Raw genomic sequence first — 25092 nt, 5'->3', positions numbered from 1 at the left:
TGGCTTAGTGGAGCAGTATGTACTTGCAACATCCTGAGTTCAAATTTGGTTTCACAGCCGATGAATAACAAGAAAAATATTGTTATTTATTGCTCTTTTTTTTTTTTTTTTTGCCTTTTTTTTTTTTTTTAACAAATTGCCATGTACACAGGCTGGAAAAGAGGTTTTAAAGTGGTGAAACACAAAAAGGTTAAGATGCAGGTCTTCACCCACTGTCACCTCCACACCCAGCACTCCACTGCTCCCTCCCCATGTAGGATGAGTGGTGTCTGGCTTTGCTGTAGTCTGCCGGCCCCTTATCTCCTCCCTCTGACTGGAGCACAGAAAATACATAATCACAGTGCCCTGTGTCAAACTGATAACCCCCAACACAAACCAGAGAAGTAAGTGTGTGTGTGTGTGTGTGTGTGTGTGTGTGTGTGTGTGTGTGTGTGTTCACATCTATGTGTACCCTTTCCCTATGTACGAATGTGTGTGTGACTGTGTACTTGTAGATGTGTATTGTGTCTCAGGGGTGGTAGAGAGGATAAAGGGGGGAACGAAGGAGCAGAGGGGATTTGGAGGAAGAAAGGTAATGGGGTTGTGGGGGTCGCAGAATGAGTCGAAATTGTAATAATTTTCTTCACTGCTGTATGGAGGAGATTGGGGGATTTATGAATATAATGAGCAGAGAAGAGCCTGCGGATGATGTGTGTCTCTTGCAAGAGTAATTGAAGAATAATTCATTTGGCTCTAAGACTTTTAACCCAGAGACAGACAGAGATAGAGAGGTTTTTGACCTCTGGAGGGAGGGATATCATGTCTCATTATTGGCCCAACTAGTGTCACAGTGCTGTGACTGTCATCCAGTGCTGTCACATCGGTTTGTGCGCGTATGCGTACGCGCGCGTGTATATTCCTATGTGGCCATTTGGCTTAGTGCGCCGAAGAGAAACCAACGCTCTCTATCTCCTCGAGCCTTTCCTCGCCACTGAGTTTGTTATCAACACCAACACATGCAGGATTAGCGACTGAAAGGGAGAAAGAGAGAGAAAAAAAGGGGGTAGGAGAGAGAAAATACGTGATAGACAGTAGATGGGCACAAGACAGATAAAGAGAGAAGTTAACCACACATGCACACACACTCACACACACACACACACACACACACACACACACACACTCACTCACTCACTCATCAGCTCACTGGTCCATGACTGAAGCAGACAGTGTATTTGTGATACCAGAGCCATGGCCTTTCCAGTATTTGCCCCAGTCCGTTTTCAAATATTCATATCCCTCTGTCTGCACAGGCCTCTATGTATTTATATTTGTGTGTTTTTCTGAGTATGCATCTGGAGGGGGAGGGAGGGGGCGGGAGGGAGGGAGGGAGGGAGGAGTTGCATGTGATTTAGGCTTACCGCAGAGGGATTGTCTCGACACAGCTTTCTCCTGTCTGACTGAACTGTCTGGGATGCTCCAATATGGGAAAAAAAAAAAAAAAAGACAGAGTGTATGCATGAGTGCGCGCTTGTATTCACCTAGTGACACCGCTGCCATTCGTCTCACCTTTTCAACCCCGCCTCATCCTGTCTCACACCGTCTCCAACACATGGGGACAGCTGAGCAAAATGTGTCAGGGCCACAATGCCACCTCAACAACACCCTGTGACTTTGACTTCTTGCTCGGGACTTTGAATATTACTTCAAAGTGACTGCCTAAACTTCTGCCTGCATTGTTTAGAGGATTTAAACTTGTCTGACAGTTGAGAGTTTCCACTGCTACGGCTGTTCGGTTTTACTGAAAAGCTACCCCGCCTTTTCATGGACAGTGCTCTCATGCATGCGGTTCTTTTTTGTGGATCTATATACATTTCCCATAGTAGGACCTATATTTCATTGACTAAACTCACACACTAAATCTTGAAGTTAACTGCAGCAATGAAATAGCAGCTCATACTTTCCAAATCCAACATGTTCGCTATTTATGACTAAAACAATGCTCGCTCTGTCCGTGCTTTTTAAATGTCATCTAGCTGCTTGTCAGCTGGGACACTGAGGTTGATGGACAGCAACAGCCATGAACTCATGCTGCTTTGTGCCAGCGTTCAAACCATGACATCATACCCACTGCATGGGGTCCACCAGGCCTCAACTTCCTGCTTGGCATCGTGATGCTTGACGTTGTGTAAATAAATGTAGTAATAGTACAGGTAGTTATAGCTCTGCAGTCTGGCATAGCATACACAGGTACACACACACACACACACACACACACACACACAGACACTGTGCACCAGACTGTGACATACACTAATGTAATAAAGTGTCAAATCAACCTCTCCAAACGTAGAGCTCCAGCCTATGCTTGGCTGAAGGATAACGTACCTTTGAAAAAGCCAGTTATTTTTCTTTCATTTGAAGCGGCATTGTGTTTGACCTCTGACTCACTCTCATTTTTCCTGTTTGAGAGACGCTTCTAATTGGAGCAGGTGAAAGCCAAACTGCTTGGAGCTCAGAGATCTCCTCTGGTCATGTGGACCGAATTAAACAACCTGTTTTATACAGAAAAGTGTTGCTGCACCGAATCCTCAGACAAGAAGTATTTGCTCGTTCATCTCTTGTCAGAAGTCAGGTTATTGCTTTTGTCTTATCTTTGCAGATTAGATTATCATTTGTTATATGAGTGAACTGATTTGGAGTTGGTCGATAAACATTCAAATCCAATTTTGTGATTCTATCATTTTTCTGCTATGTAACTCTTTTCAGACAAAAATATTTCTTCACTTAAATTAAGGAATAACTTTAGCAGACATTAAAATTAACCTAATACGTGATCTAGGATATACTTATTAACTTACTGTTGATTAAAAAAAAATCACAAATTTTATTTTGTGATTATTAATTTCACTATGTAAAATAGCTGATTTAAACAACTACTTCTCTACAGTATAATATTAAATTATTGGATCATTATTTTTAATGCATTAGCAAGTTGATCAAGGTACAGGTATTTTTCACTGCTTAACATTTGCTATATATGATCGTATGTTGTGTATTTATAATCTCAATCTGAAAAGTAACTAGTAATTATTGATGTTAAAACATGTAGCGGAGTAAGAAGTATGGTAGAACAGCAGTAACATAAAATGGAATTACTCAATGAAAGTACAAGTTCCTCACAATTGTAGTGAAGTGCAGTTTTTGAGTTAACGTCCCTCGACACTCTCCACCGCTGTTTTCCGTGCATGTGAACATGTGTGCACGTAGTCGTTGAAATATTTATATGATCAGTGTGTGTGTTATATTCCTGAGCCATGCATGTGTGTTCGCGGGGCTGGGACGACATGCCGGCCTCAGAGCAGCTGGGTTTTGCAGGTTTCGCTGTTTTCGTGAACAGCATGAATAATTATCCAGGTGTAGCTGCCAACTCAGAGGAGACGAGACAAACTCTGCCTGGTTACAGACCTCAGCCAACGAGCAGAAAAACCTGCCGAACCCCCTCGCTGAATCCCCTGCTCTCTATTCTTTTTCTCTGTTTCTCTCTCACTCGGTTTCACTTTATTTTCACCCTCTCTCTCTGTTTCCATCTCTGTTTTTCTCTCGCCCTGTGCTGTGTGAATCATTCGCTTTGTCCTTCTCTCTGTCTAAAGCTTTTCTTGCTCCCTCCTCCCTATTTCTCTCCATTTATTTTTCTTTCTTTTGGTGCCCATTTATTCTCGGATCACAGAAATACATGGGCAGAAAATAAGTTATCTTCTGAGTGGAAATGATTAAATAAGATTGAGGGCATTAAAACCATTTACCTGAGTCAAATTATGATAATGTGTCAACTATGAGAAAACAAACACTGGCACTGTGGCCTGTCGTATTCTGGTGGTGTGACTAATTACTGAGAATTACTGAGCTTTTTTTTTTTACTTCGCTTTTTTGGGATTTGGAGGATATTTTTCTTTTAGGAGATGTCTCTTAAACTGTGGAATTTATTTTCCTGCGGTGGTTTTCACAGATGGATTAACAAAGTTACAGTCTCGGCCGTGACTCTGCCTCTTTCCTTTCATGCAGACATCTGCTAAATTTTCAGATTTTCTTCAACCCAGCCACACTCTCGTCCAATCAAAACTCACACTGGTTGGCCTGGTTTCTCATTGGTTATCGACATCAATGAAACCGTTACTATTGGTTGTAGTAGAAATTCTATTTCGCAGACATAAGCAGTTTTGAAGATTTGGAGAACAAATACTACTTTTGATGTCGGGGCTTTTAAAATTTACTCCAGGCTTAATAACCATAAATACTGAATGCAAATAACTGTGTGTGTGTGTGTGTGTGTGTGTGTGTGTGTGTGTGTGTGTGTGTGTGAGAATAAAAGTGAATGAATGTGTGTGATGTTGATGGCATTTCTTTTGATAGTGTGAGTGCATGTCTGTTGCTGTGAATATTAGTGGCAATGGTCACTTTGCCTACATCCAGGTTTGATTTTGGCATTGCTTTTGTTTTGCAAACATTGCCACCACACACACACGCACATGCACACGGACGCACACACACACACACACACACACACACACACACACACACACACACACACACACACACACAGATCAGCCTCATTCTGTATGAATAATTTAGCACTTCGATCCAACACTGGCCACAGTGGCACATGACAGTTTGTGTGCATCTATCTGTGGGTTTAAGTGTGTGTGTGTGCAAGTGTGTGAGCATCTCCTTGCATGCGTGCATGTCTATGTTAATAAATGCAGTTAAGGATTTTTTTCCCCCTTTCATTAAATACCATTGTTTATCATGTCAGTTTAGCTGTCCCTGACGATCGCTGCCGACCATTCTTTGCGCATGCAAGCTGCTTAACGTTTATTTCATTAGCCTATCTAAGGCCTGTCCTCACAGTATAGGTGATGATATGACATAAACAAAACCTGCTCCATGTTTATTTCATGCCTAAGCACACCTTTTATCACAAGAGGTGTGATCCAATTTTCTCTCAAGGAGTGACAAAGTGTAGCCACAGGCCACAGTGTTTGTTTGCAGGCGGTGTGTGGGTCTCTGTGTTTTGATTCTCAGTATGTGGGGAAAGGGGAGAGTGTTTACATGTGTGCTTATTTCACACAGTGAGCCGTGGTCCTTATCCATGCCCCCCCCATGTGTCTTCATGCTGGTAGATATATGTCATGCCTATGGAGCTGACAATAGTGCTTAGTGATCTTAACAGCAACTGTAAGCTTGTTTTCTCTTTAGCCTCGGCCATGACATTTACCTCCCTGCATCCCTGGCGGCAGTCTGGAATATCACACCTCTATTATCTTGCATTCTGGTCTGTGTATAAGTGTGTGTGTGTGCGCACGCGCGTGCACCTGTGCCTCAAATAGTTTTGAGCATGTATCAGAGAAAACACACCTGTGCTGTGACTTGAAAAGCTTCTGGTAATTTTAAGCGAGCAGGAACGCTTGTTGAACATTGTGTCAGTGTGGGTTTTGAAGAGTGTGTCAGGAAGTAGAGATTTTGACTGGAGGATTAATCTAAACCGCCTCTTATAAGGTATTCAGATCGGAAAGAGGGATTATTGAAAGTCGGGGAGATGAAAGGAAGGAGGAAAGTGATTGCTCATATTGGCTCATAACCCCTCACACCAGGCATGCAGGCGCAGAATAGTAAACAGTAACAACCAGCAATTTTGTAACATTTGTCTGCCTTGTTAGGATTTATTCTGCATCCATGCTATTTTTTCAGTGCATGTGGTGAAATACAAGTGTACAGAAAGATATTTTATCACATTCCTTGGGGATATACGTTAAAACCATCCATGTAATTCAACAGGCTAGTATTCCATACATGCTGAATGTTTCTCTTCCACAGCTGCTCATAGTAACGAATCGGCTGCTGGTCCCTCGGTGAACAGACAGGAAATTGTACGCCTGTATACCTGTTTGTGTGAAAGAGAGATTTTATTTGGTTAAAGGGGAGCATTGTTATTAGGTTGCCTGTGCTGCACAGCTACCTGTTTGTGTGAATTTGACATAATGATATCATTCAAGTGTTTGTGTGCTTTTCCCCCGTGCAGCTACGTAACCTGAGTGTCCTGGACCTGCGGCACATCTCGGAGCTCAACAATGAGACTGTGATGGAGGTGGTGAGGAAATGTCGCAACCTCAGCTCCCTCAACCTCTGCCTCAACTGGAGCATCAACGACAGGTTTGTCAAGGAAACTTCATTTGTAAAGCCAAGTGCAACATGCAGTGTGTGTCAATGGGTTTTCTGGCCTGTAACATAACATTCAAGAAAGGTGGGAACAATACAAGATTAGAAAAAATATAATTGTAATTTAAATTCAAAAAGAGGTTTATAATCTAACAGCGGTATTATAGTAAATCCACTACTAATCTGTGCCAGTACTGGTCTAATGAATCCCATAAAAGAAGATCAAGGTGTCTGGGGGCTCCCCCTACTCAGTAAATTATTTGACTAATGGCTCATTATGGTGTTAGTTGACAAAGAATCATTGATTAATAATTTTTTGGATCTTTTTATGAGAAGCTGGCTGTTGGTCATTAATTAAAGGTAATTATCTTGCCTCCGATTTTTCAGCTGAATGAAATTATCGATCAGTTGATGAAATCCTATCGACCGTTAGTCGATTAAAGATTTGAATAGCCACACACGCAAGCCGCACGCACAGACACACTCACATACACATTTGGAGCCGTACCATGTTTGAGATAATTATGCACAAACTGCACAAATGGCAAAGATGAATAGCGTGTGTGACACATCTGACTCAGCCAAGGCCACGCAGATGTTTCAGTACTGACATTTACAATATGACATACAGTATGCTGGTATATTGTGCATCCATTCAAGTATTTAAAATGAAAGCAAAAAACAAATATACTGTACTAAAACATACTCCTTATGCAAACCCTGGCACAGGGAAAGATAGACATAAGAATTACAAACACACGTTAAAGACACAACAAGAGCTCTCTCTCTCTCTTTTTGTTTCCCTTCTGTCTGTCTCTCTGGTCGTCTTTCTTGCTTGGTCGTCTTTTTTTCTTTCCACGTTGGGAGAGAGCCTGTACAGTATATGATGGGAAGAGTAAACCATCTCCTCTTTTATTTATTATCTTGTGTTTTATTCATCTGGTTTTATTTAATCTATTGATTTAAAGCTAAGGCTGTGGCTTCTCTGTCGACTGTACTCCCACTCTGGTTTAGGAGTGTGAACACAATATTGAATTTACCATGGTGCATAGCAACAGTGGGTGCATGCAAGCTGTGCGTGTGTGTGCATGTGTGTGAAATCATTCTTGCATTATTGAGTTTACAGCAGACATGTGGTTGGAAGGTTATGGTAATACCTCACCCGCCTCCTTTCAATCAAAAAACATGGAGTTTGGTGAAATCCTCACAGGAGCACATGGTGTTATCAACTTCTTCCCTTTATCTTACTCACACACACACACACACACACACACACACACAGGCACTGCCTCGATTGATTCAAGGCTGCATTGATTCCATAATGATATTTGCTGCATTGGTTCAGGGGCAGAAGGTGTACGTGTGCCTGACTGGTTTTGTCTGGATCACCTGTGGGAATATTGGAATTTAAAATGGTATATATACGCGTGTGTGTGTGTGTATGGGGCTGTGTGTGTGGGAGATAAAGCTCGGATGTTGTGTGTTGATGGCAGCATACAGTAGGTGACTTGTTGGCTTATGAATGAAGCAGAGACAGTAGGAGGGGGAGGGGTGAAAGGCTGAGGTGGACAGTCGTAGCTGAGGAGTCTGACATGCTTGCTGCTCTGATGTTGCTCCCCCCCAGCAAAGGAGGAGTTTAAAAACCCAGCAGACGTAATGCAGATATGTTTGTTCTGCCCTGTCTCCTGGTCCTCCAGACCTGTGTGTCTGTTTGTGTGTGTGTATGTGTGTTTTGTGTACATGCTGACTGCCGCTCAAGGACTTGGACCAAATAAAAGCCTCCAGTCATAAGCAGCTTTATTGTTACACTTTACAGTCACACAGCTCGGAGTGGGGAAGAGGAGAGTGGGTTTATTTAAATGGAGAAACTGGCTGGGTGGTCGTCACAATGTGAAGAATGTGGACGTGTCTGACTGAGTGAGGGAGAGCGAAGGAGAGTGCCTGGTTTGACACAGATTTAAAGTGTCATTAAAGTCACAGTGAGACAACAGTTGTCTTCAGTAATGTGTGTTTTACACTGGAATAGAAAATGCAGTAGTTTAGTTAGTTTGTACAGATCTGATCACTTAAATGTGGGCGAGGCTTAGCAAATACTTACAATACGGCCTCTAGCTACACCTACTGCTCACCTGTCCTGTGTTATTACATCAGGTGGTGGGTGATGAGGGGGAACCTTAACAACATTTCATTAGAAAATTTGAACAAATGAACTTAATCCAAACACAAATTTCATGCTATGATATCACTACAGTGCAACCCATGAGCTAACGGTTTTAAATTATGGGCAGGGTTAGCTCCTGTCCCTAAATCACATTTGATTGGATAATTTACGTAACTGCTGCTGAGTAGTTCCAGATGAGTCATCAAAAATATTTTCAACTTCAGGATTTTGATAAAAACACTAAAAGAAATTGACATATATTTGGCATTAAACCAGAAATAACTGAAAAAGTTAACACAGGGACACAAATTAAGAACATGGAAAATGTATTTTATTTTATATGTCTTCAGAATCAAGAATAGTGTTTTGTTTATTGAAAACCATTTCTGTATTGAAACTGGTTCTAAATGTATCAAACATGTTTTCCAGTTTTGCTTATATCTTTATTTATGTATGTATATATATTTTTTTACACACACACACACACACACACACACACACACACACACACACACACACACACACACACACACACACACACACACACACACACACACACACACACACACACACACACACACACACCCATGAGTCTGACAGGCTGTTTAAAAGTGAGATTTTATTGAGGATGGTTTTTTCTTATGGACAGACTGTTGGTGTGTTTCCAAAGAGAGAAAGAAAGGCTGAAACGGTTTATTTGGCTTAGAGTTCAAAGAGTCAAAGGTCATGAGGGTCACTGCTGTCAGGGAAGCCAGTGCACACACACACACACACACACACACACACACACACACACACACACACACACAGGTTACTGGCTTGTTGTCACAGTGAGGACGAGGAGGGCGAGTGACTCAGCCCTCCCTCACATTAGCTCTCTGAGGGTACAGCTGGGTCGGCTTGTGTGTGTGTGTGTTTCCAACTGATGACAGTGTGCTGTGAACAGGTAAACAGGCAGAGGAAATGACCCCTTATTTCCAGGATCAATTTGTCCCCCGACAAGGGGCCATTGGAGAGATAGAGCTCTGTGGGAGGTAAAGCATTTTGGTCATTTTTCCTTTGCTTCTTCTCCTTTATTTCTTCCTTCTCGTCTCTCATCTTTAAAAAAAAATAAAATAAAAAAATAAACACTGTGTCCTCTGGCTCCCTCCATCTTCCTCAGTAATAGCCAAAAACAGCACCACGGCGTAAGAATGCGAGAAATGATGACCAAATATGGACTTCCCATCGTCACAGTCCGACGGGCAGATTGTGGCAGTAGGACGCCTATTTTTTGCTCACCGTCATTTCTTGGGGAGAGGGGATGTGATGTGCTGCAGGTGGGTAGTGTTGGCCCTGTTATTTCTCTGTATCCTCTTCCAGCGATGATAGGAGACCAACGTGGGATTGTGTTTTTCAAATGTCACAGCGTTTGAAAACGGGGAGCGAGTCATGATCAAAGTGAAACGGCGGAGCAAATGGCAGCGCTCACTTTTTAGAACCAAGTTGAGAACACAGTGTCAAAGTTAAATGGTTTTCTTTCATTTTTTGGAGCATGGTCTGTTTTTTTTTCTCTATGCTTTTGTTTGTGTGCATGGTGTATTTGTGATTGTTGTTACCATTGTGTGTTTGCTTTTGTTATGTCTCCGTGTGAAGATTCTTTTGAGACTGTGTGGTTTTATAATATCATTTGTATAATTAGTTGTTTTTTTTAATCATATTGTACTTTCCTGCCAGGAGTACTGAGATTAAACACGGACTTCATGGGAATCTCATGCTTTTGGACACACAACTCTCTATTTGTGCGTTGTCTGTTGCAATAAAGTTTGCTGTGAAGCCTCCTCAGTGGTTTTGGTCAAAGCAAAGAGTTAGAAACTATTCTGCTAACGTTAACCCTGCTGCTGGACACAAGGCCTGTGTTGACATGCAGATTTATGTGTGTCCTCGTCTGTGTGTGTTTGTGTGTGTGTGTGTGTGTGTGTGTGTGTGTGTGTGTGTGTGTGTGTGTGTGTTGTGGTCATTTGGCATGTAGTCTTTGCTGAAAGCAGATGCATGGACTAAATGAGTCATTTCTTTTATGAGATCTGTATTGTTGGAAGTTGGGCATTTCCCAGAATCCCTGTTGTTCTTTCCCTCTCATTCTCTCTCTTTCTTCATCTCTCACTTTTTCCGACAGCCTCATTTAAACAGGGTGATCAATATCCGTCTCTTTTTTTCCTTATTTGCCTTTTTCTTCAGGCCAATGTCTTCTTCATATCTCCATCACTTATGAGCATCACAAATCACAGCTAAAATTGGCTGTTCTGCATTTTTGTCCCCTCTCACAAAAATCGGACTAGATGAGGGGTGACCGGGGGCCGTCTCTGACTTTCAGGAGCTTATAAAGCAGGAAGTAATTGGAGAAGCATTCTCCCAGAAACACACCTTCTCTAAAACTGTAAGGCTTTGTGGATTTAGAGGCGTTTGCAATGGAAACTCATAGCAAATAGCCTCTGTTGCAGCCAGCTGGCAGATCTCACAGTGCCTGGAGAAGTGTTAAACCCCAGAATTGAATGAGTATATGATGCATCAGTGTGATCACTGACGTGTCAAATGAGACTTGGTTGCTCTCCTTTGCTTGGTTACAGTGAAGGTGACCAGGGACTGTGTTTGTCAAAGTTCTGTAAGTTACGCTTAAGGCACAGTTTAAAAGGCCAACTTGGGAATAAAAAATGTTTTTTTGCTAAAAGTGAAGACTTAGTTACATTAACCAAGTGAATTGCTCCTACTTACAGCAATGTCAATATCATGTGATTACATGTATGTTCAGAAAGGTGTTGAGAATTTATTGTATCTCCATTATTCATTCTCTTAAATCTCCACACTGAGATGTTATTCTCCAACCGGTCTCCGAGACATTAAGTTGAATGAAGCACTACATTTATGAGTGAATGAGGTGGTTGGGGAGGATAATGGCTGTACAAAGCTAAGGCTTGGTTTTGCATCCAGACTTCTCTCTGTGGTTCAGGCAACAAAAACTTTTGAGTTAAGCTTACGGAAAGATCATGGTTTTTGGTTAAATGTAAATAAACACATTGTGTCTCAAGTAACTGTGGACGTTTTCTGTGCAAGACTAGATCATGATCTTCCCCTAACCTTAAGATTAATAATGCTGTAGACACTACAAGTAGATATTGTACTGCAAGATCAGATATAAAAAAAAAAAAGAAAAAGATAGAGGATGTTAATAGTACTGTAGAAAACGTAATCTGATTAAAATTGGATTTGCTGTTGCGACACAAACACAATTTCTAGGAGACAGGATTATATTATCTAAATGCCTGTATGATTTAAATTTCAAGTTAGTTTTATTTGTTTTGAAATTTGGAGTCTCCAGTAGCAATTAACACATGACATCAAGAAGTGGCCTCAAGCCATTTAAATTCAAGCAAATTGGCCAAAATATAAGTAAATAACAAACTGGAGCAGGGAGGAATGTCTTCTACCGGTGGAGGAGGAACGTTAGAGAAAAAAATACAAGAAAACATAAAAGAATAATTTATTACCACATTGACAAGTGCAGAATAAAGAAATCCATGGAAGAAGATTGCAAACAAAAGTGATGCAAGTATATCGTAACCATACAATATTGTACAGTCTTTGCAAAACACTTCAGCTTGTCTTTATTTTGTCGTCAGTCGGTTTAAAATGTTTTTTGCTGTTTGATTCAAGAAGACCGTGTTATGTGGTGAGATTTCCAACTGTGCCTAGTCTTAAGCTTCTCGGCTGCTGGCCCCAGCTTCATATGTACTGTACATACATGAGAGTGGTATCAATCTTATCTGACTCTTAGCGAGAAAGCCTATTTTACAAAATGTCAAACTATTCCTATAATGGTAATAAATGGTCTGATTTGAATCATTATCAGTTTAAGTATGAAATAAAAAACACATTTGATAGAAATGCGATATATTAACTTTCATTCCTAGCTTTGTGTGTTGGAAAACAGTGAAGATTTTTAAATGTTCTGTCACAGTTTGATAAATATAGGCCTGGGAATGTAGCCTGTGGTAATGAGAAACTTCTTTTGGTTTTCTGCTTTTTACCTACTCACACTTTTGATATAAATAGCGGCTGTCGTCAGCTGAGTGTTACGACTGTAAAAGTAAAATGACAAACTTGTGGTTGCTGTGGGGTACAAATTCTCTGGCTGACCTCACTAGCTGCTGAGTTCAGCTGTAAAGGTTCATCTCTGTGAAAGAAAGCAGGGGACTGTGGGAAAGTGAGCAAATCCCTAAGATAAGAGGTCATTTGAAGTGTCTTCATCTATTGTATAACCTCAACTTCCAACCACGCATCGGTTTCTTCCAGCCAACTATTTTTAGGGCCCGCCCCCCCCTCCCTTTTCTTTTGGTTTTGTTGGATGTTTTCTAAATGCCATGGAAAATGTCAGCGGAGCCTGAACCAGCGACCGACAGACATTTGTCCTTGTCTTGTTTCTTCACCACCTGTCTCTCCAGATTTGAGTAGAGGTGCTGAGGGGCCTTCCCCTGTCCTTGTCACTTCATTTTCTGCTCTTGTATTTTCACACATACAGCACAAGGATCTGCAATTTGAACAACCCTACCGCTACTAAGAATTTCACGCCTCTTTTCTTCCACTGGGGAAGTTGTGGCAGGACCCTGCACTGTACTCACATGATTTGTAAATTAAAAACCCTGGCCCTTTTCTTTTTTTTTTGATTTACTCAGGCCTGCTTTGTTGGAGCACATTGGCTGTCAGCAGAGATTAGAGTCCTGCTTAGCAGAATGAATACACAAGGAGAGCTAGTGTTGCCCTGTTGTCAGACATGATGGGAAGAAAAGGTGCGGCGAAAACCAACAAGGTGAAATGGAGGCAGAGTGATTAGGTACGGCAGATGCACACGTATGCATGTAGCAGATTTTCTCTTCATTTCTCTCCCAGTTACGTCTTTTCATCTCAGGCTCTTACTCTCTTTGTTCTGTCACTTTTTCACACTTCATCTACCCCTCCAGTTGTCTTTCTGTTTTCCTTCCTCTGTATCTCTCTTGCTCTCTGTCTTCCTCTCTTTCTGTCACGCACACAAACACTGTGGTGATTATTTCTGGCAGGTTGGGTGTGAAAGTGTGCTATGATAAACACGCTGCCGTGGTTATTAATTTTGAGTAATGGCAGCTTCAAACTCTAGTGCCTTGATAAGTATCGGAGATGGAGGAACATTTGTGGCGCGGCGCAGAGACACAATGAAGGCAAGCAGCTGGAGCTTATAGGCTACAGCAGCGTGAGAGTTGCTGTTGTGTCGAGGCACATATCCAAAGCCAGCAGCATCCTGTACCTATCTGCGTACGCTCTGAAATGTCAAACCCTTGACTGACTGAAATGTAGTATAAAAGAAGTCATATATATCATTAATAATCTGATTTATTTTCTGTTGCCCTACAGAGGGGCTTGGTCCTGACCTCTCCAGATGATGCCAAGTCTTCCTGCTGCTCCAGGGTCTTTAGTGTGATTGGAGTGCTCTCATTTCTGGAAGTCATAAGATTTGATTTGTGATGCAATGTCAGTGACAGCTGAGTGGCTGCTGAATTTAAAGGTGATCTTTGACTCATATGACCCTCTTTTTGGTGACTTAAGAATTGCAACAGCATCAGTCTTTGGTGCAGCTCACAGTGGTGTGTAATGTGTTACAAAAAAAACAAAACAAATTAGATTTCCACATTAGAGACCTGTAAGGTAGCGAGAGGAGGAGTATTTAGCAGAGTCACATACTGAGATTTTTATTGCTTAAAATAAGTTTGTTTTGTTATGTTTTTTCTCAGCCATGCTAATGTGACATTTGAGCCATGCTGCCAAACGCCCTGTTAGTGTCTGATTCACACTAAATCCTAAACAAAAATGTATGACGACAGCATTTGAATTACCTCGCGGACCATCCAAATGTAGTGATTATATGGGAAACCCTGCATCACGCAGCTGTGGAACAGCATTAGACACAGGCCTTGAAGTGCTGTTATCTCACAAAATGAGTCCTGAGCATGACACTGAAATTTAGCTGAAATCCATGTTAACCAAATTGTTGACCGATGGCAGCAAAATTATCGGTGCCATTTTGACCTAATACCTTTTTTTTTTTCCTTTAATATAATTTTATTAGCATATAGGTTTACTCTCTGCTCTGTCAGTCTAGGAAAAGTATTTCTCTAGCCTCTTTCCAGACTAGCAGATATGAGAAGAAGCCAGTAGAACACGGTGCAGCACAGTGATGCAAAATGTATGTAGATTGAGCATCTTCTAACAGAAGGTCAGAGTGGTCTTCCTTCATTTGATTTACCCTCTGATCTTATTTTATGTCTTTTTTTTGAGAGTTGATCTCATTTTTATACTTTTATCCAATCCCCTGGTTCTTGTGGGCTGAGTTTTTTTATATTAATTCCACGCTAAAGGTTAGTTTCCCCTCACAGTTTGTGTGTGGGCTCATTTTCATATTTGATTCATCTGTTTCATTAATTTCACAACATGCTTTTCTGACTTGTTTTCCCCACGATGAATCGATTTCAGTCAGTCTGTCTGAAAGGAAAAGGGCATTTTTCTTCCTTCGTCAACACAATTATCTATTTCTTTTAATGTGATAATTATTCAGTGTTTAATACAGGGAGGCAGTGCTGCATATTTACAGTTCCACTTTACCAAAAACATCCAAAAACACCAGCACATGCCTGTCTATGCATATTTTGGTGCATAAGCATGGATTGCTCAAACCTTAGGGGGTATTTGTATTTGACTTTCACCCATGGAGCCTTACTGTTTTTTTTCCCCCTGCTCGTGGTCATTTAGCAGCTGGATGTGCGGGTCATGTGTGAAAGTGATTTGAGTCACTCAGAATCAGCGCGACGACTGAGCAAGCAGTTAAAGCAATCAGACAGAAAAGTTCTCATGAAGTGCTCCGTTGGCCACGGACCAAAGCAGTGGACTGTGGTTGGTGACGCTTCCTCTGTGGAGGTGCGTGGCCGTCAGCGCTTCGTACTCCCTCACTGAGGGGAGCAGAAGTCTTTCACCTAACCCTCAACAAAGCTTCAAATTACTTTCAGAACTGTGAATTCTTTCCTTTCATGAGACGGCATACCTATCTCAATGTCCATTTTACAACAGACATTAATTGTCCTCCCAGCAAGCGCTCTGTTAAATTGGGCCGAAAATGGTGCAAATGAAAGGCAGTGGTGTTGAAGTGAGTCAGACAGAGTTATGCAGAAGTGGAAAGTTCAGGCTGTATAAGTGCTCCTTCCTTTGAGCGAGCAGAGTAGGTTTTTTGTGCTTGCGGATACTTTCGTGGTCAGGATTTCTGTGCACAAGTTGAGGTTTTTGTTTGTGAGTGTGTTTGGCTTACAGGTGGTACGCAGCGGGGGCTGTGGCTTATTATGGTTATCCATACTGTGGGGTCAGAAAGTTGCCAGTATAATCTAAATGGTAAAGAGACCATGGGGCTCGACTGCCCTTGTTTCACCATGCTGGAGACCTGGCATTTGGCCTCTGTTTGAGGACCAAAGCTGTAATTTTCTCTGTCTTCCTCTGTTCTCTGTGGCTTTTGGGAGACTGGGTCAGATGAATAAAACAAAAGCCATATTCAAAATTATTCTTTTATATGCTCATCCTTTTATGCCTTATTTCTTTATCATCAAATGAGCACATGTCCTCATGCCCTTGTTCCATCCCACCAGCACTTTCTATAATATTGCACTGTTCTTTTTTTTTGCGTTGCTGTGCTGCTTTATTGATACCATCCTTTCCCCTTCTTTTCCTTCCTTCCTTCACTTCCGTTCTTCCTTCCCTTCTTCTCACTGGTGTGCTCCGAATATCTCCCTCCATCTCTCCTCTCGTCCCTGTTTTCCTCCCTACAGCGTTGCCCCATTCCCTCTGTGTTGCGCTCATTTGTGTGATCGCCTTCTTCTTACCCACAGCACATCCGCTGCCCCACAAATGAGAGCAGGGAGAGCGGCAGTGCAAAGGGGAGCGCATGATGCAGGGCCCAAGGAGCATGGTTTAATGAAGCCAGCCTAAATGAATTTACTGCTTTCCATTGAGCCGCTCTGTCCCATGTGGCCGACTAGCACCTCAGCCATTGTGTAGGAGGCCCCCCCCTCTGTTCTGCTACCTGTTTGTCTGACACCTCTGTAATTAGCCACCACTATTGAGGAGAGTAATTGCGTATTAGAGCCATGTTCTGTTAGGGGAGCCTCAAAAGTGAAAATTTTTATGCAAATGTGCAGAATCAGGCCTAGATTAAGAAAATTACCCAGGGTTTTGAGCACTGGAGAAATGGGGAAAGGCCATTTTCTACCAAAGACGAAGAAAGGAAATTGTGGGTATCGCAGCAAATGGATGGAGGGGACTGTTTGTCTGCTCAGATTTCTTTGGCGGGATATTTGTGTGTGCATTAGTCTCTAGAGATAAACGTATTTGCTGCGTGGCTGATTTACTATTCCAAATTGGTGTTTTAAACAGTGCTCTGTGATGGGACTTGAATAACAAAGTAAATTGGAGTTATTAAATGCTATTGTTGCTCACCTGGTTTCTATTGGAAGCTCCTGGGGACATACACTGTGCTGATTGTTATTCCTGTTCTTTGTTTTGCTATGCATGTGCTCATGTGTGTGTGTGTAGCCCCCCGGAAAGCCTGCAAATGCCAGGTGCTTGCTTGCAACTTCTCTGGTTAGGAACAGAACTGCAGACTGAGGAACTTAGGTTGCTTTGCACCAGCTATTCATAAACCAATTACTAAGCATGTAAGTAGAACTATGTTCTCTGTAATGAGTTTCAAACTAGTCAGTTACTGACTTTGGTGGCACCATTCAAACTTAAGAAAAGTCTTAGTTAGTAAAGACTTGGTTTAGAAAAACCAATCAACAGTGGGAAACAGAAAGTTGCTGTAGCATCTGAAGCTGTAACATAACAGCTTAAGGAAGAAACTCTACATGTAGGTATTACGATGTTCTATTTATACATGCATACATGGGGAAATATGCGTCAGAGTTAGCAGTATTCCACAGTTTAGAATGAGTGCGAAATGTCCGACTATGCTAAGCTAACTGAAGGTATTTGGTCATTTAGTCTACTTTACATGATTATTAAACAGCATTTTAATGTCAGGTCAAATATCTCTGTTGTAAGAACTACTTTGTGTGGTGCAACTAATTTTAATTTTGTGATGCAGAAATCTCTGCTTATTAGTTTTGAACTCATGCAGAGCTTTAGAGCTGGCTTCTGGACCACAATGGTGATCTGACAGAGGCATATTGGTGCAATCTGTATCTATGTAGAATGTATGCAAATGTGCACGTATTGTTGATACTCAACACATGACTTCACCAGCTTAGTAAACACAGTCTCAGACATACACCCACTCAAACCCATCTCCCTCTTCTTTCAGTCATCACTAACCTGCCCAAGCCATGACATATGGCCTGTCTGTTTTGATCAGGACTTCAATGTCTGAGCCTCAAAAGTAATGTTCAGCTGGTGCAGAATGATGCATAAACACTCCCCCCAGGAACTTTGGAAAGTCTGTCTTCTTCCTGGAAACCTTAACTCAGAAATCCCCCTTCTCTGTCATTGAGTACATTAACAAGGCCTAAAGCGAAATGTGTCTACAGTGTAGTATGTGGTGTGTGTGATGTGTGTGCCTTCATGCATTCTATTGAGAATGTGCGTTTATGTATGCATTTATTTTCTTGTTTTCTTCAGTCTGTGGGTTTAACGTGTGCAGTTTGATTTCATGTTCCTTTGCTGACCTGCTCCTGCTGAGGTCAAAAGGTCAGTGACAAGACAGCATCCCAGCAGCTGGGGGCGGTTCGTTGTCTTGTCTAAAATCTTCTCAGCAGGGCATTTACTTGCTAATCTAAGGAGCTTGTACCTTGACCTTTAGGCAGAACGATACTGTTTTAACTCTCACAAATCAGTATGCTGTGCTGTGCTTAAATTAATATTCTACAGTCACTGGATGTAGCTGTAGTTTCAGGTGTTCACGTTAAAGTTCACATTAGACAAATCATGAGCGATAAACATCTCTGACGTTTAAATGTTTACTTTGTTGGGCCTGAAAGGGGTTTAGACTTATCTGATGCTCGGCTCTTATAGTGTGCTAAAGCTGCTATGTTCTTTTGCTGTCTGAGGTCCGCTTCCATTACCTACTAAGCCTTTGTCAGATTGCAGGGCTGTGAAGCGGTCCCCTATCACCACCGGTAACGGTGGTTTCCAAGTCCCAGTCTATTCAGCTCACGCCGCCACCCTTCAGAGACTGGTAATAACTATTTACTCAGGCTTATACATTCGCACCCCCTGACTTACATTTTTTTTTTCTGTTTTCTTCTCTTGCACCATTCCCCCTCCGTTTACTGGATCCATATTTTCTTTCCTCCCTCCCTCCCTCTCTCCATCCCTCTTTTATTCTCTGGCGTCATCTTTTCTTTCGTCAAAGCAATCACTATTTAAAGTCTCCTCTGCTCCAAGGTCCTGTCAGATCCCCAAGAAGCCAAACACTATTAAAAGGGGTCTCTAGAGCTTAGCAAGTATATGTACGTGGGTGTGTGCATGTATATGTACACTTAGTGTGAAGGCTTGACTATTTTGTAATATATGTAAGTATCCACATTGGTGTAGAGGGTTTCTCTCTTTTTCATCCTCAGAATCTTCAATAAAAGTGTGAACTCTGGTGGGAAATCCATTGGTAACAGATTCAGAAGATTACGGAAATTCGTCCTAGTGGGAGGCAGTAAAAAGGTGGTTATTGTGTGTGTGGGGGGGGTGGGTGGGATGTGACTTGGAAGAGCTTGCTTTAACCTAGAAAGAATAGAAATATGAATAGTGTGGCGTCAACGACCTTGTGGTGTGAGGTTTTGTTTCCCTGGCTCGCTTTGTTTAGCCAAATGGTAAAAGAGTTTGCTGAAACACGCACTCTCGCACACACACACACACACACACACACACACACACACACACACACACACACACACACACACACACACACACATACAGTTAAATTTATATAAAAACACCATCAAACCTGCTCAACTTACCTGTCAGAGAAGCAAATTTTTAGTTACCATGCAAGACATTTGTGACATCAAAAGTCTCTCTACTTAAACAGGAGATAAAGTAAAAAACCCAAAGATACTCAATTTTCTATCATTTAATATCAGAAATATCAGGCAGTGTAGTCTCACATTGGAGAATCTTGAACCGTCAAATATTTGGCAGACTTTAAAATGACTTGAACATTGGCTCATTGCTGGGAAGTTGTGCCAACCCCCCCCAGTCTAAACACAGAAATGCAAGAAGTAGAGCAGCATAGTAGTAAAACATACTGTACCTATGGAGCACTGCTTATACTTGGATTTAATTTTTGTCATTAACAAACTTTGTTGCATTCATAGATCTCATTGGTAAAAGTGGGAATTTTTTACTTTTGGGACTGTTAATATATCTCATACAATTTACTGGCTCAACACCTCCCTCTATTTTTATCAGTTGTTTGAACCAATATGCCAGTGTAATGTGACTGTGTGTCGTTCACGTTAAGATCATTAATATGATTTAGCCCTGATGAGTTAGAATTTAATTTCACATTCACATATTATGTTTTATGTTGGACTTTACGGTGTCTTCCTGACCTGACTGGACCAGGTGTCTATTTAAAGGGAGAGGAAGTGAAAGAGAGAAAGAGGGAGAGAGAGACCTGTTTCATTAGAAGATTGAGAGAGCTGTAATGTGATGGCTGGTTGAGATGGCTACTTAAATGTGATAGGCCATTAGCTATTCATCCCTACTGCACTATTAATGCAAGGTATGGAAAATGCAATCATGCAAATCACTCTTCGATCACAGCTTTTCATAGAGGAATAAATGCTGACGGCGTGGAAGGGAGGGAGTGTTAAGAACGAGGTGGGCAGAGGATAAGTCTTACACAGAGAGAGAGTGTGAGGGTGAGGTACACTATTTTCTGCTTTTCCTCCTCTTTCCACTCATACCTGTCTTTGTTCGCACTTGTTGATCAGCGTGCTGTCGGTTGAATTCAAAGACGTATGGGTGACATGTCGTGGCATCAGGAGAGAGACATGACAGTGGAGCCTGTTAAGTGCCTTGTCTCTCTCTGATCTCTGCGTCTCATCTTAAGTCTTCAGCTACATTACCATAAATTAGTTTTGGTATTTATCATATCAACGGAGCAGTGCATATTGTATATCAAAAATGACTCTAGTGTTTGATAACCCCCTTTAAAAGCGATATCATTAAAGACTCATCAAATCATTTTGAGCCTTTAAAGAGCCTTTTATTATGCTCAGAATTAGATGGCAGCATCACAGAAGAAGCGTTATGTTTAGTAGCTGTGGAAAAGTTAGTGGGGAAGCACTAGTTTAGAATTTGTTCCGTACCTCTGGTGTGCAAAATCAGTTTGGCAGATTTCAGTTTCAATGCATAAAAACATATAAACACAAACCCTGAATCATAAAAATGTATGCTTATGGTTTAACGTTTAATCAAAATTCTATTTTCATATAGTAAAACACACTCTCATCTTAAAGACAGATGGACAGTGTGGTCGGTCCAACACATTAAACTTTAAAGTAGTCTGTCTTACCACCTCACTAAATATAGGGAAGCCAGCAGTCAATGAATCAGCTCAATAAAACAACATTTTAGGGTTGGATTTTTTGATAGTTATGCTGTTGAAAATGTAAAATGAGGAATTGATTTGTCTATATTTGATATAAAAGAAAAAATCCCCTGTCCCTGATAACTCAATTGTAACAACAATATTGTGCCTCAAATCTGCCTTAAATCTTGCTCAGCTTTTGCATTATTCCACTTCTTCTTTAACACACTGGTTGAGACATGGTTCTCCTTGGACAGTCACTTTGAGCAATTGAACCTGACAGTGAATTTCCCAAAAATACTTTTACAGCCTCTCGTAAAAAAATACTTCATCAGGCCTCAAAATTGTTGATTAGCATATTCACCTATGATAGGCTGTTGCAGCACACTTTAAATTAAGAAGCCACTAACTGTACCACATTTCATGAGGGAGAGAGAGAGAGAGAGCGAGATGACGAGGCAGAGAGATGGATGCCTTTTTTGCCACCTTGTGAAATATGTAATACATCTTCATTTTAACAGGTGTTGTAAATGTCAAGGCACAGATCTTCTCTTAATGAAAAGATCACCCTGTGTCCAAACTTTGACAAATGTATCTGGTTTGAGCCTAAAACTGGAAAGTCGTCCCCCAGTTCCAACACTTTGGATGAGTGTTAACAAACTCAAGCTGTTGCCTCCTCCTGTGCAACTCTCGACTTGATCAGTTTCAGATTAAATCCTGCTGCATCATCTGTTGTCATTGCTGCCCCGCTGTCTTGTGTGGTCACTGGTAAAAATGTTGGGTGGTGAATTAACCTCAGTCTGTAACCTCAGAAAACACGGGCACAAAATTTGCTCGGTTAATCCACAATTAAATCACTTAATCCAACGTTAAGTCAGCTTCAGAACAAGACCGAGGCCTAAGAGATTCAGCTGGGCTCTGAGCATGAATTCACCCTCTTTCACATCACCCTCAGTTTTCCAAGAATTGTAAATATCAAGCTCAGAGGTTTCTCTATTTTCATTCACTGTACTTCTTAAAAATTATTTTTCTAAAAAATATGTGGTTGCTGCACAGCAGGACAGGTTCTCACGACTGCAGTCAACTTCCCGTCTGCACCAGAATCTGAAATTTGACAGATGTTGCTTCACAGTTTGATTCTGCACCCCGTTGTGATAACCCTGAAGTTAGGAAACCATGCATTTCTACAATGAGTCAAGGTGCTTCATTAATTTTGTTGGGTGTATGGCACTTTTCTTTATTATTGTTTTTTATCCTGTAAGATAAAGAAAGAAACAGGGAAAGTTGTGAAATTCCAAACTCATTTCATCTGCTCAGAGTTGCTTTGCATAATTGTATGTGTTTAACTAATTGTCAGTGACATCTATGTTTACATGAACAAATTTTCATGGTTCAGATGAATGTAAATTGTTTCAGGAAGATATATATATATATATATATATATATATATATATATTCATTAATCTCAAAAATTGAAAGATATAAAAAAAAAAAAATCCCTTTCGTGTTTCAAAAACTTTACTTTGCAGACGTATGAGATCATGACGTGGTGTGTTCACAGCCTGGAGCTGGAAGTGTGGGCTGCTTCAAAGCTATATCCAGCACGCTGCACTGTGATTGCAGAAAAGGTTAGCATGGGTTTGAGGATCTGAAAAGTGTTAGATAGCGCAGGCTGCTGTCAATTTGCTTTCAAACCCCGCCAGCAAAACTTCTCCTCCTGCTCTTCTTCCCACGGTTTTATGCAAAACTTACAACAATGTCACTGACATCAATTTACCCCTAAAAGCTGTACCACATGGAGTCATTACGGAGCGTATGCTATCACTCCACATCCTCAGGGAAACGGAGAACTGAGTGAAAATGAAGAATCAGCATATAGGTGTAGCTTTGTTTTTCTCCTATTTTACAGCACAAAGGTGCAGTGGTTTTGTCCTTATGTGCAACAAGAGCAATTTAAAATATATTATAATAATATGTTTTCTATACTCAAAAGGATAGGAGCTCTGTCTATAATCTGCATAGTCATTTAATCTATTTCTTTTTCTTTATACACTTTTCATAATGTAACTTCATAATAGGCCTGCCCTCCATAGCTGGGGAAATTAACAGGATGTGAATAATAAATGAGGACTTAATTGATCAGGCCTCTGCCCAGGACAGATTGTATAGCTGCGCCCTTGATATTAATACTTTGAGTCAACAAAATCAATACGTTCAACTATGAGAAACCAACAGATAGAGAAACAGTGTTTTCACTGTATTGATCCCCCTTTTTTTTATCATGTAATTTTAGGAAAATTTAAACTGTTACTGCAACAGTTTTCATGCTTAACTGGAGCAAAACAGATCAGTGTCCATTTTATGGCTGTTACATAGCTGAACAAATATATAATTAGATTATTATCAAAGGGAAAGCAAGAACAGTTTTTTCTACTTAATTTTTTTTTTTTTTTAGTTCTTTGCCTTTTATTGCAAAACAACTGTTGAGATTCAGATGGGAAACATGGGGGAGAAAGAGAGAGGGTTTTAACATGCAATGAAGGTCCCTGGCTAATTCTATGGTATGAAACTGGGAGGAACGTATTTATTCATTATTATTTTAACATTTTTTTAAGTAGCTCTGCCAATGTTAAGGGCCAACATGGCTACAAAGAGGAAACAGGAAATTCTAAATATGGTTGATTAGGGCCACATCCAGAGATCCAGGGCACAGAAGGACTCCAGCGGTGATGTGTTGTTGTTGTTTTTCATAACCCTGGTTTACTTTGTTGTGGCAAGCCTGTTTTTTTCTTCAATATGGAGTGCCTTACTGTTTTTTTTTTTTTTTGCCTAAAAGCAATTCTGTATTACAGCTGCTCTCAAGCATGTTCATCTATCACAGAAAGGGAGAGAGACGGAGGGAAGCAAAGAGAAAGAAACGGCCAGAGAGAGAGAGAGAGGGAAGACTGAGAGAATGGACGAATGTAGTGACTGCTAATGGCTTTATTGGAATGATACCAGTTATTAATTATTCTGCCCCCTCTTAAAAAAGACAGAATGAAAAAAGAAAGGTTGAGTTAAGGGAGGAGAGCAGCCACAATCTGTAACATGCTGTCTCGACTAATGGCTGGAAGTCAGCTTTTACTGATCACTGGACGGCTCTCTCCTAATTGATGGGATGTGTGTATGTGTAAGTGCGTCGCTAGTGTGTTTACTTGCCCGTTTTCCATTTTCAGATGGTGTGTGTTGATGCCGGAATGTGTCTGTTTTCCTTCCAGTGAGCATGTGCATGTGTTCATCAGTGACGTGTGTGTGTGTGTGTGTGTGTGTGTGTGTGTGTGTGTGTGCTGTAAATCTAATCACTGTTAGTGTGAGGTAATGTGAGTGGAAGGATAATATTGTCCATGTCACCAGTCTTTCCCCGGGCATGTCAGGAGACAACGTGTCCTTGTCCTTTCCTCTTCATAACTTTATCTGTCCCTCTGTTCTCGCTCATTCGACTGGCCAGGCATCTTTTCTTCTTCAACCAAACAAGTTATGACAGACAGTCAGAAATCGTGGCGACACAGCATCCATCTTTCTTTAGCAGATATTTCATTTGCAGGCCTTCATTTTGGCCCCCGTCAAAGTTTTTGTTGGAAGATGAGAGTCTACCAGCATTTCCCACCTCTGCCTCACAGTGCAGCTTTGAGTTCATACTAACACCTGCCAAGACACACAATAAGAGTACAGATGTCATCCCTGCTAACTGATTTTATCATCTGAAAATGAACACCAACAGTCACAAAACCCTGTCATTGTAATTCATAGCAGGCATTCCTCTCCATGTGTTGAATTTGCTTTACGACCCATGTGCAATGCCAAACCGCTGTGAAGTGGTAAAAGTGTGTGTGTGTGTGTGTGTGTGTGTGTGTGTGTGTGTGTGTGTGTGTGTGTGTGTGTGTGTGTGTGTGTGTGTGTGTGTGTGTGTGTGTATATGTGTGTGTGTGTGTGTGTGTGTGTGTGTGTGTGTGTGTGTGTGTGTGTGTGTGTGTGTGTGTGGTGATTGGGCCCAGGGTGTAGATCTGATGGAGCCAAAGGGATGATTACACTGAAAAGGTCAGATTTGTCTCCAGTTCCTGCAATTAACACA

At 41.2% G+C, this 25092-nt stretch overlaps 1 protein-coding gene across 1 annotated transcript in view; it reads left to right on the top strand.

The window, feature by feature from the left end:
- The window catches only part of fbxl17 (F-box and leucine-rich repeat protein 17), a 213061-nt gene that overhangs the window by 78149 nt on the left and 109820 nt on the right, over positions 1-25092 (top strand). The window contains exon 8 of the mRNA XM_056375707.1: positions 6059-6189. Within this exon, the coding sequence (XP_056231682.1) occupies positions 6059-6189 (131 nt within the window). The remainder of the gene's footprint in view (positions 1-6058; positions 6190-25092) is intronic.

Source organism: Seriola aureovittata, chromosome 5 (genome assembly GCF_021018895.1).
Source record: "Seriola aureovittata isolate HTS-2021-v1 ecotype China chromosome 5, ASM2101889v1, whole genome shotgun sequence".
Taxonomy (NCBI): domain Eukaryota; kingdom Metazoa; phylum Chordata; class Actinopteri; order Carangiformes; family Carangidae; genus Seriola; species Seriola aureovittata.
The sequence above is the reverse complement of the archived record's forward strand: the minus strand, read 5'-3'. Positions and strand labels throughout refer to the sequence as shown.